Below are 16,151 nucleotides of genomic sequence, written 5' to 3' on the forward strand. Positions count from 1 at the left end.
TCTTGTGCTTCTCCCCCTTTTAACAACTGGGCAACTCCTGCATCCTCCAACACCCAGTTCAAATACTACTTCCTCCGGGCAGCCTCTCCTGACTCCTCTAGGGGGATCCATAGGGCCTCCTTTTTTGCACATTCTTACTGTGTTGAATTGAAACATTTCTGGTTATGCACTGGCCTCCCCCAGCGTCTCAGCCCAACTAAGACAGAAAGCTACTTAAAGACAGGGCTGCTTTCTGGCAATCCTACATTCTGGCTCACTGGAGACCCTCAAGTGTTCATTGCACATATGCCACATACAGTTCCCACTGTGACCTCTGCTTCTCATTTGGGCAATATCCTGTTGTTTTTCATTGTTTGATTTTTCTGAACTTTCAAGACTGAATGAGAATTCTGATCCTTTCTACGTTCTTCCCTTCCTTAGGCTTCAGATGATGAGTCATACATCAGTGATGTGAGTGATAATATATCTGAAGACAACACCAGTGTTGCAGACAACATTTCTCGGCAAAGTATGCATCCTTTGAGCTTCCAGGTGGTTCTATCTACATGCCAAGTTACAATGCTGATGGTTCAATGAACAATCATTTTGACCCCCTAGCTAATTTTTCCTTTTGCAGCTGATTGTTCAATAAATTTTTACTCATATAATCTGGTGAGGTAAATGGTTGAAAGTTTTGTTAGGTAGATGGTTAAAAGAAAAAGTTTCAATATCGTATATTAACGCATATATGTGAACCTAGAAAAATGGTACAGATGAACCGGTTTGCAGGGCAGAAGTTGAGACACAGAGGTAGAGAACAAACGTATGGACACCAAGCGGGGGAAGCGGTGGGGGGTGGGGTGTGTGTGTGTGATGAATTGGGAGATTGGGATTGACATGTATACACTGATGTGTATAAAATGGATGACTAATAAGGACCTGCTGTATAAAAAAATAAATAAAATAAAATTCAAAAATTAAATAATGAAGACATACAGAAAAAAAAGAAAAAGTTTAGTTCTTGGGCAAACCAAAATTTTGTGTCCTTCATATTAAATATATTTAATTTTTAGAAGTTTGACTTGTCTTTTATTGTGTAATACTTGAGTATATTTAACACTTTGTTTAAAAAAACTGTACGTTGATGTTTTGTGCATTTATCAGCAGCCTTGTATTGAAATGATTCTCTTCCCTCTTGAGAGAGTATAATGAAGGCTTAAGAAATGTATCACAATCAGAATTATTTGAAAGGGTTCCTACCCTCCCAGGTTCTGGGAAATAAGAAAAGCAAGATCTCTTTCACTGTGATTCTCATCTTTCTCCCTCTTCCAGTCTTGAACGGGGAGCTTACAGGAGGAGCCTTCCGAAACGGACGTCGAGCACGCCTGCCAGCTCCCTGTCCTGACACCAGTAACATTAACCTATGGAATATCTTAAGGAACAACATTGGTAAAGACCTGTCTAAAGTCTCCATGCCTGTGGAGCTAAACGAGCCACTCAACACTCTGCAGCATCTCTGCGAGGAAATGGAGTATAGTGAGCTTCTGGACAAGGCTTCGGAAACGGACAGTCCCTATGAGCGCATGGTAATAAATAACAGAGCAGCGCCCTTTGGAGATTTGCCAACCCTAGACCTGGGCTAAGGCAAAATTCATTATGATAGCATATTTGGTTGTTGCCTAATACTCTCACCGCATAGGTAAGAGGAATCCATTTGCATAAACCAGGCAGGGCCAAAAAGATCCAGATACCTCTACTGAAAGATACACACTTTATGACTTATTCTTGGTTCTGGGTGGTTCTAAAGTTAGAATGTAAAGGTATCACGCTCCTTAAAGGTTTAAGACATGCCTAGCCTTGCTTTATCAGCTTTTCCTGAATGCCAGGGGAGCCCATTTGTTCAGGAACTTAGGTCTGAGAAAGTAACCTCCTGTTTGTTCTTTGCCCTGGTCTCTACTCCATGTGATTGTGGAAAACCTGACCTGCCCTCTGAAAAGCACCGCCAGCCACAGCCCTCCTGCTAAGATTGTGCAAATGGCACAACCTATACACTGGCTTTCAGAACCTTTGAACTCTGTGATACTCAGCAAGTTGGACAGACAGATGAATGAAGAATATTTGGCTTCAGTTGTCTGCTGGTTCCCATGCAGAGAGTTTAACCTCATTTTCAATTATCTTTTTTTCCCTATGAGTATATGAAGAGTCTGTGCAAAAAATAGAAAATGCAAATGCCATCAAATGAGCACCCACTGATGGGGGTGTATAAAATCTAGAGGAATAAGAGACAAACAGACCTGGAAGTAGTCTCTCCTATATTATTTTCCTTTCTTAAATGTTTTAACAGGTTCTTATTGCTGCATTTGCAGTTTCAGGATATTGCTCCACCTATTTCAGAGCAGGAAGTAAGCCATTCAACCCTGTCCTTGGGGAGACTTATGAATGCATTAGAGAGGACAAAGGATTCCGTTTTTTCTCAGAACAGGTAAGTCCCACTGGACTCAGTGAGTTTCTGTGTAGAAACTGTAGGAGTGCTGTTTGATGATGAAAATAGCTTTTTGATAAACATCTGATTGAGGTGGGTTATAATACTAGTTAACAGAAAATTCACTTAGCCTATCTATATAACTACAACCTCTAAATGTGTTTAAGCATGAAGTTGTAAAAGTTAAAGATTCAGTAATTTACTTACACATTTTGAGAATAATTCACTAATAGAGATGGATGAGTTGAGTAGTTTTTATTTGGAGGTAGCCAATATACGTTGTAAAAAATTATCATTTATGGAAGTTTTAACACTGATGTCATTTTTTGTTTTTAATTCCCAGGTTAGCCATCATCCACCCATTTCTGCCTGTCACTGTGAATCCAAGAATTTTGTGTTTTGGCAAGGTTTGTGTTTCAATTATCACTTCAAAATCCAATTGATGAGCCTATGAGAAAGTTTCTAGTTTCCAAAGTACTCAGTTTAGATTTCTACTTTTAGAACTCAGAGAATATTGGTAGTTGGTGTGGAGTTCAGTTTGAGAAATTAGATTTCCTGATATAAAGATGGAACCATGTCATCTAGGAGATGGGATTATTTATTTAGGAAGCAAAGCCCTATGGGACAGCAGAGCTCTATGCTGACTATGCCAGCTCAGGGCTATTTCTTTACCTCATTCAACTCATTGTCTGCATCTTTAGCATGGAGGTTGTGTCTGCTGGCTTCTTGCTTCCTGAGGGTGTGCAAAGAGACCTTACTCCTCAAAGAAGGCTCTAGAACACGTCATATGTGGTCACAGTCTATTTAGGTATATATACATTGCAGTGATTTCTGGTCTTTAACTCATTGAGCCTTGGGGGTTTGAATTGAAGTCTCTACTAAATCAATACCCATTGTTCAATTAGAATGTTGCAAGCTCGCCTAGAATAAAAAGTTTCAAAACCCCTCTAGAAAGAAAAAAATATATATGTAAATTTACCATTAAGTGTGAATAGTTCCCTCACCTTCAGGGGAGGTCAAAAGGGTACTTGACTGATCGCAGTATGACTCTTCTCACATGTACTTCCTCAACCTAAAAAGGATATGAAATGATAGAGCAGTACTGTGACTGTACTTTATTGCAGGTTAAGAAAGTAAATCATTTCTTGTTCGTAACAAAGAGTCAGAAATTTTGTGGAGATAGCACTAAGCTCCCTTATTTCATCAGAATGAGACCGGGCAGTTATTACAAATGCACAGATACACCTGAGTGACCACAGGTAAAACATAAAGCCATCATGTGAGATGAAGTGCCGGGCCCTGGGTGGTATCTTAACAGCCAGCACAGGAACATGTTAATCCCACTTTCTCATAAATCTTACCTATCTGTGTTTAGAGGCATTATTTTTTTTACTGTTCTCCCAAGTCATGTAACTCTTTAAATATGTATATAAATCAGTCGTACTGCCATACCACAATCTGCAATTACTTTTTCTATACATCATACACACACACACATACACATACACACATATATACATATATATATATATATATAAAATATTTCCACCATTTAGTTAAAACTTAAAACAACATTTGTGGAGACGTTAACACCGAGTAGAGTCTGTGTGTGTATGTGAATATGCACACATACACACACAGGTTATTCCAAGACTTTACCAGTTTTATTTGTTGAAAACACATATAGAGCATATATTATGGAAAAATATACGTAGATATTTGGGGAGGGGTTTCACAGTTAATCTTCTCACCTTGGGCCATCCTCAGGCACTTGTCTTATTAAAGCAACACTATAGAATCAGTTGGGATTACAGAAGTTTCCTTTGCAAAATATAAAGTGTAATACAAAAGTTCATTTTTCTAGAGTAAATGATTAGATATGGAGTGTATATTTCTTGTCCTGTGCCTTATGTCGTTTAGATATCAGATGGAAAAACAAGTTCTGGGGGAAGTCGATGGAAATCCTGCCTGTGGGAACCCTGAATGCCATGCTTCCAAAGTAGGTTGCGCTTATCTTCCTTTTGATCTCTTATCTGCTTTTTTAAATCAAAAATGGGTATTTGAAACTCTAGAAGGTTCCAAGGGGCCATTTCCCTGTATGGCCAATGTTTCTGTTAACTTCACCGAAGTTTTGAGACTGGGCCCCGACAAAAGCTAATGAGAACTTTAGCAAATGTGTCGAAGCTTCCTTTTTATCTCTTCACATCCTGCAATCATCAGTCAGTGCCTACCTGTCCCAGTCACCACATTAGTTTGCATTTTATATGAAAATAAAATGCAAACTAAAATGGCTCCTTTTAGCCATTTCTTTTTTATATAATTTATACTTTCACTTTTGAGTTCATCTTAGATCCAGGCACTATTTTTAATGTTTAGTTCATTAAGGAAGTGATAGAATCCTTTTTTGGTTGTTTTCTAGAGGATATAGCCTATACATCTTAAAATTAATTGAAGTTTTCATTGAGGCCAAAGGCTTGATTGTTTTTCTTTCTTTCTTCATTTGGTTGATTTTTGTTCTGTTTTGTTTTTGTCTATTTGAATGACAGAATTTGCTGGTAGATTCAATATAGAGGATGGTGGGGAGAGGGAGGAATTCCCAGGACCACAAAATAAACTTTTAATATTTACAAACTCATGAGGAAGAGAGTTTTCCATAGTGCCTACATCATACCAATTCATAAATTTTTTAGAAACCCAGAAGCATTTCATTTTGAAACAGTGTTTTATTTGAACATATATGTAATGTGCAAATTTAAAGGTGAGTAGAAACTTTGTCATCGCCTTCCTTGGCAGAAACTCGGTAATCTTACTCTCCAGAATTTGTATTAGATTTATGCCATCTATGCTCATCAGTCTTTTCCCAAAGAATTATTCACATATTTGGCCTTAACTCACAGCGTGAAACCATGACCTCAGAGTAGCCTTTCTTGAACGCACACCCTACTCTCTCCTCCCTGGGACCCTACTGTGATGGCCCATTGCCTGTAGGGTAAATCCAGACTCTCTGGTGGGTCATTGAGGGCCTTGGCTGCTCTGCCCTGTCCCACCTTTCCAACCTAACCTCCCGTCACACCCACTCACCTGAAGTGTGCCACACACAGGTCTCCGGATGCATTGTGCCCCTCTGGCCTCTGTGGCTTCGTCTCTGCCTTTCCCAGCCTGTAGTACCTTCCTCTCCACCCTCCAAGCTTAGACCAGACCCAGCCTCCTCTGGAAAATCTTCCTTGCCCCTCGCCCCCCATTCCAGGCAGATCTAAGGACACTCCTCTGTGCTCTTCTAAGCGTCCGTCGATCCCTACCTTACTATTGGCTCCAGGAGAGCAGGAAACAGACCCTATTCAACTTGGTAGCTTTAGCACCTGGCCCATAGAAAGCACTGAAATGTTCCTTCAATGAATGAATCATGTCATAAATGGCCTTGACCACATAGAAACTTCCAAGAAAGAAAAAAGAGAAGGATGAGGGGAAAGGAAGCTATGGCTAAAGAATATTCTCATTGGTAGAAACAGTAATATTTATTTGTTACCTTCACTGTTTTTAATCAGTGCTGTATTCTTCACTAGGTATGGAGATTGCTATGTGTGGAATAAGGTCACCACATGCATACACAACATCCTGAGTGGGAGGAGATGGATAGAGCATTATGGAGAAGTAACCATTAGAAATACCAAAAGCAGTGTTTGCATTTGCAAACTCACATTTGTCAAGGTAAATAATCTTACAATAGCAAAGGAAAGATACATAAAATGCTTCCTAGGGAAGAAATAAAACAATTACCTTAAGCAGCAGCAAGTGAGTTAGTTCTGTATCATTGATCCTTACGGACGTTTTAGATAAGAAAGCAGAACCAACTGGTGGAGTTGCTCTGGGCATGCAGATGTCTGACGGTGTAGAGGTCAACAAAGGCACCATCTTGAAAGAGAAAAAAAAAATTCTTTGTAAAGAATTTTCTTTTTAAGCAGCCAGTTCATTAAGTAAAATTCCAGAGAGTACTTCTTGCCTATAACAAGTCTCCTGGTTTATATTCTATTTATATTCCTGCTTGATTACAACATATTCAAGTGATCTTATTTTAGGGAACTAAATATATCGCACTTGTCATTTTCTGAAGATGCATAGAGATGATAGCTTCCAGTCCCTATAAGCTTATCCAACTCTGCCATTATTATATATAATCTTAAATAAGTTCAACAAAAAGCAGTACCTTTATTAACAAGAAAAGATGTTAGATATTTTTCTTTTTTCCTTTTTCTCTTAATAGACTGATTAGGTGGCTCAGAACTGAAGAGCCAGGATCACCATTTGGGCTGACTGGGTCATGTGTGACAGTAACTGTGCGCACTTAGTTTTTTAGGCTAGGAGAAACTTCGATTTAGGCCTGCCCCTAATATTTGCCGAGCTCAGGGCAAGAGTACAAATGGCAGTCCCCATACCATATGTATAAATATTTAAAGTATGTAAATCAAGCCCACAAGCTGTCAAATAAAATAGGTTCTATCCTTTCACGCTGACAAAAGTACCTTTTTTGACAAAACCTGCAAGTCCAGGTTGGACACTTGGGAACACCGAGCTGGAAACCTGGCAGCACAAGAGAACCAGTCTGGCCCACGGCCTTCCCCACTTGCTTCCCACCCCCAGCTCTGCCCTGCACTGCAAGGGGCCGCAAACACATGTGTAGGCAGTCCAGTCCACACCCCCTCAAACAGCCACCCTTGGCCACCCCTCAGGCCTAACGATAAATCCAAGGAAAGGCCTGTGCAGGCTGTGGAATAAGCTTAGAACCATTTGTGGGGTTTTTGTTTTTGGCTGTGTTGGGTCTTCGTTGCTGCACGCGGGCTTTCTCTAGTTGTGGCGAGACGGGGCTACTCTTCGTTGCGGTGCACGGGCTTCTCATTGCGGTGGCTTCTCGTTGCGGAGCATGGGCTCTAGGCGTGTGGGCTTCAGTAGTTGTGGCACGTTGGCTCAGTAGTTGTGGCTCACGGGCTCTAGAGCGCTGGCTCAGTAGTTATGGCACACAGACTTAGTTGCTCCGTGGCATGTGGGATCTTCCCGGACCAGGGCTCAAACCCATGTCCCCTGCGTTGGCAGGTGGATTCTTAACCACTGCGCCACCAGGGAAGTCCCGCTTAGAGCCATTTGGACAAGGAACTCTAGGGTCTTGCATACTTGGGGCCTGATCTAGAATAGGGGCCAAGGGATCCAGATGGGTAAATTCCCGCAGACTTCTGACCCCTTGGGGAGGAGCATGGCTGGAAGAGAGCTAGAACAAGGTGTTCCTGATTAAATTTAGTCATTTACAGCTACTATGAAAATGATTTTACAAACTATTTCTCCAGTGTTGCCAATTGAAAATCATTAAAATCCATGAGCCAAGGGTAGTTCAAGACAGGACAATGGGAGGAAGAAGTTGCTTAACCTATAAATTAATATTCGGTTAAGATAGAAACTGAGCCTTCTCCGGGCTGTGCTCTCATGCTCTAACATGGAGTGGGGTCATCCCTTTCTTAAAAGTTAATCCAGCTAACACTTAGATAGCCATCCTTCCATGCAAAACATCTTGAGATAGATGCCTGGAAATGGTTTGCATGAGAAACTTCAAGGTTAAGAACATTTCCCATGTAGAAGTGACAGGGATTGGTGTTATTAAAGAGATGAGTGTTTTAACTGGAGTTTGGTTTCTCCAGGTGAATTATTGGAATTCTAATGTGAATGAAGTCCAGGGGGTTGTGATGGATCAGGAAGGGAAGGTGGTGCACCGGCTGTTTGGGAAGTGGCATGAAGGGCTGTACTGCGGTGTGGCCCCTTCCGCCAAGTGCATCTGGAGACCAGGTGAGACCGGCATGAGTGTCCTGCCTCAGGGGGGCGCCATGAGTGGCAGAAGGTAGGAAAGGTCAGATCATCCCATGCGGTACACATTATGTTTTCTTTTTTTTTTTCTTTTTTGCGGTACGCGGGCCTCTCACTGTTGTGGCCTCTCCTGTTGCGGAGCACAGGCTCCGGATGCGCAGCCTCAGTGGCCATGGCTCACGGGCCCAGCCGCTCCGTGGCATGTGGGATCCTCCCGGACCGGGGCACGAACCCGTGTCCCCTGCATCGGCAGGCGGACTCTCAACCACTGCGCCACCAGGGAAGCCCCTTACATTTTCTTTTAATAGATTAAAAACATAGATGCTTAAGACAATAATATTTACATTTATACTCAATCCACAAGTTAAATAAATTCCAATATTTGATAGTAAGGAGTTGTAAAATTGAGACCAAATCTGACGTGTGGTCAGAGATTGGGCTTCATGTAAAATCTTTCTAAATGTAATAACCGCATTTCAAAAGCTAGGTATACTTATTAAGCCATTTGAATAATTGAAATATACAAACTCAAATCCCTACTCGTGTTATTTATTCTCTGTTTTAGTAAAACAAAGGAAAGCCTGCAAACATCCATAGTCCACAAATTCAATAATTTAACCAGAATAAGTGATCTTTTTACTTGAGCATCAAAGAGCTGCAATATGCTGACATTTAATAAAAGACATCAAGAGAGTTCTGGTAATACACTAGCATATAATTGACTATCAAGTACAAATGGAGCAAGGCTCCACATGGCATTTATTTTCATTGGAATTTTGTCAGTTAATCCCTAACTTTAAAATTAGTTGTTGGTTTCCTCAATGAGTATTTAAATTCCCTGCTAGTAGAGTGGTTAGTTCATTCATTTGGCAATTATGTATTGAGTACTGACTAAGCATCAGGCTTTGTTCTAGGAGCTTGGAGCACATTAATGAGCAGAGCCTACAAAGATCTTGCCGTCGAATTTAGTTTGAAAGTGCCAGTAAACATTAATTTAGATCTGAATCTTTTTCTTTTCTAAATGGAAGTAAATTGTAAGTGTTTTGTGGTGAAATCTTAATGCTCATAGTTGGTCACCCAAGCATTTAGTTACCCAGTTGGGTACTTGAGAGAAAAATTAGCCAGTGAAGACTACTGTATGTACAAAGTTTTATTTTAAAAGCTGGATTTTATTAAATATATGAATCTATCAGTTCTGATAATCAACATAAAGTTTCCCATTTAGCAAAATAAAACCAATTTAGTTCACTTAAAAAATTTGTAGGGACTTCCCTGGAGATCCAGTGGTTAAGACTCCACACTTTCAGTGCAGGGGGAGCAGGTTCGATCCCTGGTTGGGGAACTAAGATCCTGCATGGCACGCAGCACGGCCAAAAAAAAAAAAAAACAAAAAAAACAACAACTTGATCCCAGGCCCTAAGAATTCCCACAGATGTAGATCCAAGGGACAAGAGCTCACAGTCAAAAATCACAAAACACAAAAGGAACCCAAGCAGAGTAAGACTTACCACACTCTGAAAATAAGAGCACTTGATATTTCAAGAAATAAGAGGCCTCTTTCAAAACTATGATTAAATATCAACATTTATAGAGAAAGAAAACAATATTTACCACAAACAGATCCTCACTAAATGAATTTCCAAAAGATGCACCTTTATCATCCCACATAAAATGTCAGAGGTACAAGAAGGAACAGTGAGCAACCATACTGGGTATATGTGGGTATATCTAAACAAAAAATGACTGCAAAATTAACAGTAATATCTAACCCGTCAGGGAATAAGAATAGCATTTACATTGGAAAGTGGTGATCTTCAAGTTATTTGAGAGGAGGGTGAAGATACTGATTACCTACCCAGTGTCTTAAATTAAGTGTGCAAATAATCATTAATCCTTTAAAAAATTGTAATCTAATGTTTATGACTATAAATTTGATGTTAATGTGAGTATTAGTTAAGCACTCGAGTTAAGTCAGCTTCTGCATGTTCTGTAAACCTCTTTGCCTCTCACAGTGGTTCCTTGGCCTCATTCCAGGTTCCATGCCGACCAACTATGAGCTCTACTATGGCTTCACAAGGTTCGCTATTGAGCTTAATGAGTTAGATCCTGTACTGAAAGATCTCCTTCCACCAACAGATGCCCGATTCCGGCCAGATCAGAGGTGAGCAGGGCAGTGGTATTTAAAATGAACACTAGGTCATGGCATGGTGCTTACAGAAGTCATCAAGACTTTCGCCACCATCATTTATTTATTCATGGAATCATTCATTCCCTTATTCACTCAGTAATAGCTGAGTCTTCTACCTAGGTAAAGAGCATTCAGAGGATGATCATAATAGAAGATTAGCTCAACACAAGTTCCCTGCAGAAGGTAACACAGATGTTTTTTAACAAAAAGTGCCCCCCCACCAATTTACCAAAGGTCTGCAAATTATTGAACTCTTCACACAATCACTCCTCATCTCGGTGTTTGTACTTCTATAGTTCTGTTACTCTATAACGTGGACTATCTTTTTAAAAAAATTTTTTATTGAAGTAACATTGGTGTTACATTATATAATTATAACATTACATATATAGTAACATTATATAATTTTCATGTATGCAACATTATATTTCTACTCCTGTATACCTGTGTATACCAAAAATTTCGTTTCTATCCATCACCATACAGTTGACCCCCTTTATCCATTTCAGTGAAGAATAAGAGGATAAGATACAGGGGTACCTAGAAATACTTTGAGTCAAAGTGTGGAGTTTTCCCAGCATGTTTTTGATCCCCTGGGGGTGTGAGATATACTCAAAATACAGTACCTTTAATACCTTCTGATTCTTTTTTTTTTTTTTTTTTTTTTTTTTTTTTGTGGTACCCGGGCCTCTCACTGTTGTGGCCTCTCCCGCTGCGGAGCACAGGCTCCGGACGCGCAGGCGCAGCGGCCATGGCTCACGGGCCTAGCCGCTCCGCGGCATGTGGGATCCTCCCGGACTGGGGCACGAACCCGTGTCCCCTGCATTGGCAGGTGGACTCTCAACCACTGCGCCACCAGGGAAGCCCCTGATTCTTTTTTTTTTAATTATTCTTACATTGTTCTGTACTCATGTTGTCCATTCCTACAGAATTAGTTTTACTTCTTACAAGAATTCTACATGTCATACAAATTGTATCCAAGATCATTTTCTGTTCCCAGTGTCTTTGTGGCTTTATCTGTCTTCCTCCGAAATGTTCCCTGTATTGAATGTTCTACTATTTAGTTCCCTCATATTCCCCCCTCTTTCTCTAGAACATGCAGTCTCACTATTTGACATTCAAACTTATCAGTAAGCTTCCTGTACAGTGTGTATCATATTGTATACCTCTTCTTTGCTCTCATTTTGGAATTTAAATATTTGCAAATCACCATTGGGTCTGCTTTTTTCTTCTCAATTCTATTTCAGTATTCCCTTTCTGAATTTCATTTACTATTCATTTCCTTTCTTTGGCCTTTTGTAATTTCCCCCAACTGTTACCTTATCCTTTTTCATCAGTTTTACTCTCTCCAATAAAACAGGAAGACTCCTTCCCTCTCAATCTGTTCTAAAAGTAGCTGGAGAACAGTCAGGTACCATCCTCCATGTTGTGGCCTTTAACAAGTACTTTATGATAACATGGAAAAGGAGCACAACTGGGGACTTCATGATGTCCTAACCCCAGACTCTCTAGTCAACCTGAAAATCTCAAGTTCTGGAACCCTAGACAGCACAGAAAAGTCTTCAAAGCCAACCACTTACTTTTCACTCCTCCCTTTTTTTTTTTGCTGTACACGGGCCTCTCACTGTTGTGGCCTCTCCCGTTGCAGAGCACAGGCTCCGGACGCGCAGGCTCAGCGGCCATGGCTCACGGGCCCAGCCGCTCCACGGCATGTGGGACCCTTCTGGACCGGGGCACGAACCCATGTCCTCTGCATCGGCAGGCGGACTCTCAACCACTGCGCCACCAGGGAAGCCCTCACTCCTCCCATTTTATTGCTGAATTCAATAATTCAGTTCACATACACAGGAAGTATGTTAGCTGGTGGCAGACAGAGAGAGTGTGGCCTAGGGAAGGGGCGAAGGGGCGTAATCAGAGCATTACTGTTCACTGTGTTATGTTCACAGCAACCAGAACTTAAGTTTATGCAAATGAGATTATCTGGTTCTCAGAGAAGAAGGTAACGTATTAAAAGATAAACTGCTTTCTGCTTAGATTTTTGGAAGAAGGAAATTTAGAAGCTGCAGCAGCAGAGAAGCAAAGAGTAGAGGAACTCCAGAGATCTCGAAGACGATACATGGAAGAAAACAACCTTGAACATATACCAAAATTTTTTAAGTAAGTCAGTTTTCATGTTTTGCAAATGGTTGCCACAAGCAATGAAAAACTCCAGGTAAAAAGAAAATGAGGGATAGTTTTATGTCCAGGAAACTTCGAGGTGGAAAATTAAACTGATTTTCATCACTGGTTTTGCCAGTGAAAATACTGAATCAGATTTTGGTCTTGTGAAAAGTTTGTAACCGTAAAAATAAATTTTCCTCGACATCTCTTTTCATGGACAGCAATACAGAGAGTGAGGGTCTTGCCCAGATGTTCTTTGTCTTCCAGCTATCCCCTTTCAAATGGTAGAAACTTGTTCCCACTCCCTCACCCAGAGGTAAGGTGGGACCCCACTGCCCACAAGGTCATCCTGGCTTCCTTAGTATTTAATTTTATTTCTATCACATGGAGCTTAGATCCGTTCAGATTTGATCCTCTGTGATGTGATCGTGGGTGATTATTACAGGATTAATTGCAGGATACATCACACAGACTAAGCTGTAGTTTACAGATCCATCTGTTGCCCTTCAGAGCCAGGAGAGATCAGCTCAGAATAACCTCATACCCTTTCTAGCTGCCATCTCCTGGCTGCGCTGGAGCAGAAATGCAGTCTTGCCCTTCAGATGTTGAAAGTGCCCTCTTTGGGCATGGACCCTGAGGAGGCTCTTACAGCTAATGAGGTTGCATACTTTCCCCACAAGTGAAGCAGAGAAAATTCTTGTGGGTCTGGGGTCTGAAGTTCTAGTTACAAGGTTTGTACATGCTTTGTTTGGGCCACTTCACTTTTTTTTTTTTTTTTTTTTTTTTTTTTTTGGCCATGCTGCACAGCATGTAGGATCTTAGTTTCCCCAACCAGAAATTGAACCTGCAACCTCTGCATTGGAAACATGGAGTCTTAATCACTGGACCACCAGGGAAGTCCCTGTTTGGGCCACTTCACTTTCTAGTCCTGCCTTGAGGTGATTTATTCCCACTCTTAGCCCCTCTCCCCATGACCCTACCCACTTCCATTTCAAACATTTCACAACAAAAGTGAGTTTATTTCTAGTCAAAATAGTCAAATCATCAATCAGCAGATAGGATGCTCACTGGCTTACCAAGTACTGCTTATATGTACACATCATATCTACAGGAGAGGGTCCAATTATCAGGTCACCTGAATGAGATTTGTGCCTAATGTTGATTTTTATACTTTCACAGAAAAGTGATTGATGCCAATCAAAGAGAAGCCTGGGTTTCTAAGGACACCTACTGGGAGCTGCGAAAGGACCCTGGGTTTAGCAAAGTAGACAGCCCTGTTCTTTGGTAAACTGGGAATATAGAGCTAGCCAACATAACACGCTCTGAATGAATAAATAACTATGCACAATTATGTTTCTTAGAGTTCCGCGTGGTTTCTGGGTCGACTGAAAACTGACCATTTGCTTTTCTATTCATCTTTATAATAGACTTTCAGAAGTGCATTAGACAAGGCCCCTAACCACTTTCAGATCCTTTCTGTTTTGCTGCAACCATATTCCTTAAAAAACATCCACACCCTCCTCGAAAAGCAGAATAAAAGGAGCAGAATATAAAATCCGAGGTCTGAAGAGTCTATAAAGAAAAACAAACTGTAACTGGTGCTTAAAGCTGATCCAGAGAGTTTAAAGCAACATGACATATGAACCACGCATTTGGTCCTTTTCTGGAAGCGCCATCCCCTCACTGCAGGAGCTCCTGGGCCACAGCAGTCAGCTCAGATGTCGAGTGTGTCTGTTTGATGTGGTGTACGTGTGCTGGCCTTGTCGAAAAGACGATGCTTTTTTGACATCGTGATGCTTCTCAGAACCTGTTCCATCTGTACGCCATTGTTCATGCCTTAAGAAATGCAAAGATGTACAATAAATCATTTTTTAAATGTGTGCTCCTAGGTTTATGTGAAGGACAGATCTTTTGAATCATGGCATGATTCACTTTCTGGGATCAGAAGAATTCTGAGATTAACTCAAATGGATTGAAAAAAGTAAACAACTTGTGCTTTACTTTGATATATTGGTTACTGTATCATATGTCTGAAGGGCAAGAAGGAAAAGGCGTGCTAGGTAGATCTCTGTATTCAGTTGCTCATCAGTTTCCTGTCCTGCCTACAGTTAATAAACCATCCCTCTTCCACCTAACCTCCCAGTGTGCCCTATTATTTGGCAATATCCGTATTTGATTTGAACACTCGGCATCAGTGTTAAAACTTTGGAAGGAAATAACAAAAAGCATATGGAATTTGTCTGTGGGCTTAGGAGTACTGTAAACATAACTAATTTTGAGTGAAACACAGGGTAACCCACATGTATCCTGTGCCCAACCCATTGGCACTGTTGGAATTGCACTGGGAACAGAAGCAAGACCACTAGAAGCTTATTTGCAATGTTTAAATGAGTTCTATGCAAATTCATATTTCATATTCTCATCAAGTGTTTCTGTATGATACATGACCACATATTAAACATTTACCTTGCTGTTGGCAGAGATATAAAACTTAAGCTAAGGAATTTATCCATCCCAACAAAAATGGGGGGAGGTGAGGGACAGAAATGAGTTTTGAGTACTTCAGGATTTGTTTTTTCCTCCACTAATATATAGAGGCTTTTGTAGTAACTTGCATCAGTATTCCTGAGTTTCTGCACATAGATAACAATTTAAATGCCTATATATTTTTTTAAAAATCTCTTTAGAGATTTTCCTAGAGAATTATAAAATCACGTATATTTTATTCTGTTACGTTTTTATTCTTAGACTCTTACCATCAGATTTTACGTGTTATTTTAAGCTCTGATAACAAGGTTACTAACATCTTACATTTTGTTATGAGGTGTTGATTTTAGTGTTGTTTCTCCCACTCAAAGCATTCCTAATGATGGCTATTCCACTATCAAACCAAGACTGCTGAGAGCATAAGGGAAAACTCTGAAGTCTCCACTAGGTGGAGCAAGTTTTAGTTATCCTGAAACTCATTCCTCCTTTTATCTTAGTCCATACGTTATGTGTACAGCATGCACTGGTTTAGAATGAAATTTCATTGTCAAGCAAACTCCCTAATCCATCACTAGCTCTGAGCATGTAAGCAACACCCTCCCTCGGTGTCTCAATGTCTTTAATTCCTATTTTAAGTTTTGGGTGCCTTCCCCCATAGTAGTAAAATTTCCCTTATTATCAGTTCTTTTCCTGCTCATTCATCTTGACGTTCTTTTATCTGCATCCTGAGATATACGCCTTTAATTAGAATTTAATTAGAATTTTGTTGACTTCCTCAGAGAAGTATGTTCTCCCATGATTGGTAAAACTTTAGATACTATTTACAGTGCTTCTTGTCTGTATTTACTAGCACTTCCCTGAAGAGTGTCCAGATTTTAGCCTAAAGATAAGGAAAGAATTCTGCAAATAAAGATACTACAAATAGGAAGACACCACAAGTAGGAAGGTAAGGCACCAGGTGACCAACGAGAATATCAATCAGGCAGCTGGAAGAGGACCCAGGAGGGA

General features: G+C 40.5%; 1 protein-coding gene across 19 annotated transcripts in view; it reads left to right on the forward strand.

Annotated features, from left to right (window-relative positions):
• Nucleotides 1-14,791, forward strand: part of OSBPL6 (oxysterol binding protein like 6) — a 202,043-nt gene extending 187,252 nt beyond the window's left edge. For 16 of the 19 annotated variants that reach the window (XM_082630571.1, XM_082630575.1, XM_082630573.1 and 13 more), the window contains 10 exons: nucleotides 421-508; nucleotides 1,312-1,565; nucleotides 2,324-2,461; nucleotides 2,805-2,868; nucleotides 4,382-4,460; nucleotides 6,025-6,169; nucleotides 8,146-8,290; nucleotides 10,343-10,469; nucleotides 12,531-12,653; nucleotides 13,836-14,791. In XM_082630571.1, coding sequence (XP_082486697.1) covers nucleotides 421-508; nucleotides 1,312-1,565; nucleotides 2,324-2,461; nucleotides 2,805-2,868; nucleotides 4,382-4,460; nucleotides 6,025-6,169; nucleotides 8,146-8,290; nucleotides 10,343-10,469; nucleotides 12,531-12,653; nucleotides 13,836-13,944 — 1,272 coding nt within the window. In that variant the 3' untranslated portion in view covers nucleotides 13,945-14,791. Of the gene's footprint in view, nucleotides 1-420; nucleotides 509-1,311; nucleotides 1,566-2,323; nucleotides 2,462-2,804; nucleotides 2,869-4,381; nucleotides 4,461-6,024; nucleotides 6,170-8,145; nucleotides 8,291-10,342; nucleotides 10,470-12,530; nucleotides 12,654-13,835 lie in introns of those variants that run through there. The other 3 variants (XM_082630568.1, XM_082630567.1, XM_082630566.1) reach the window with 3 other exon arrangements.
• The last annotated feature ends 1,360 nt before the right edge of the window (nucleotides 14,792-16,151 follow it).

The sequence above is a fragment of the Mesoplodon mirus genome (assembly GCF_964341445.2).
Source record: "Mesoplodon mirus genome assembly, chromosome: 8".
NCBI classification, from domain to species: Eukaryota; Metazoa; Chordata; class Mammalia; order Artiodactyla; family Ziphiidae; genus Mesoplodon; species Mesoplodon mirus.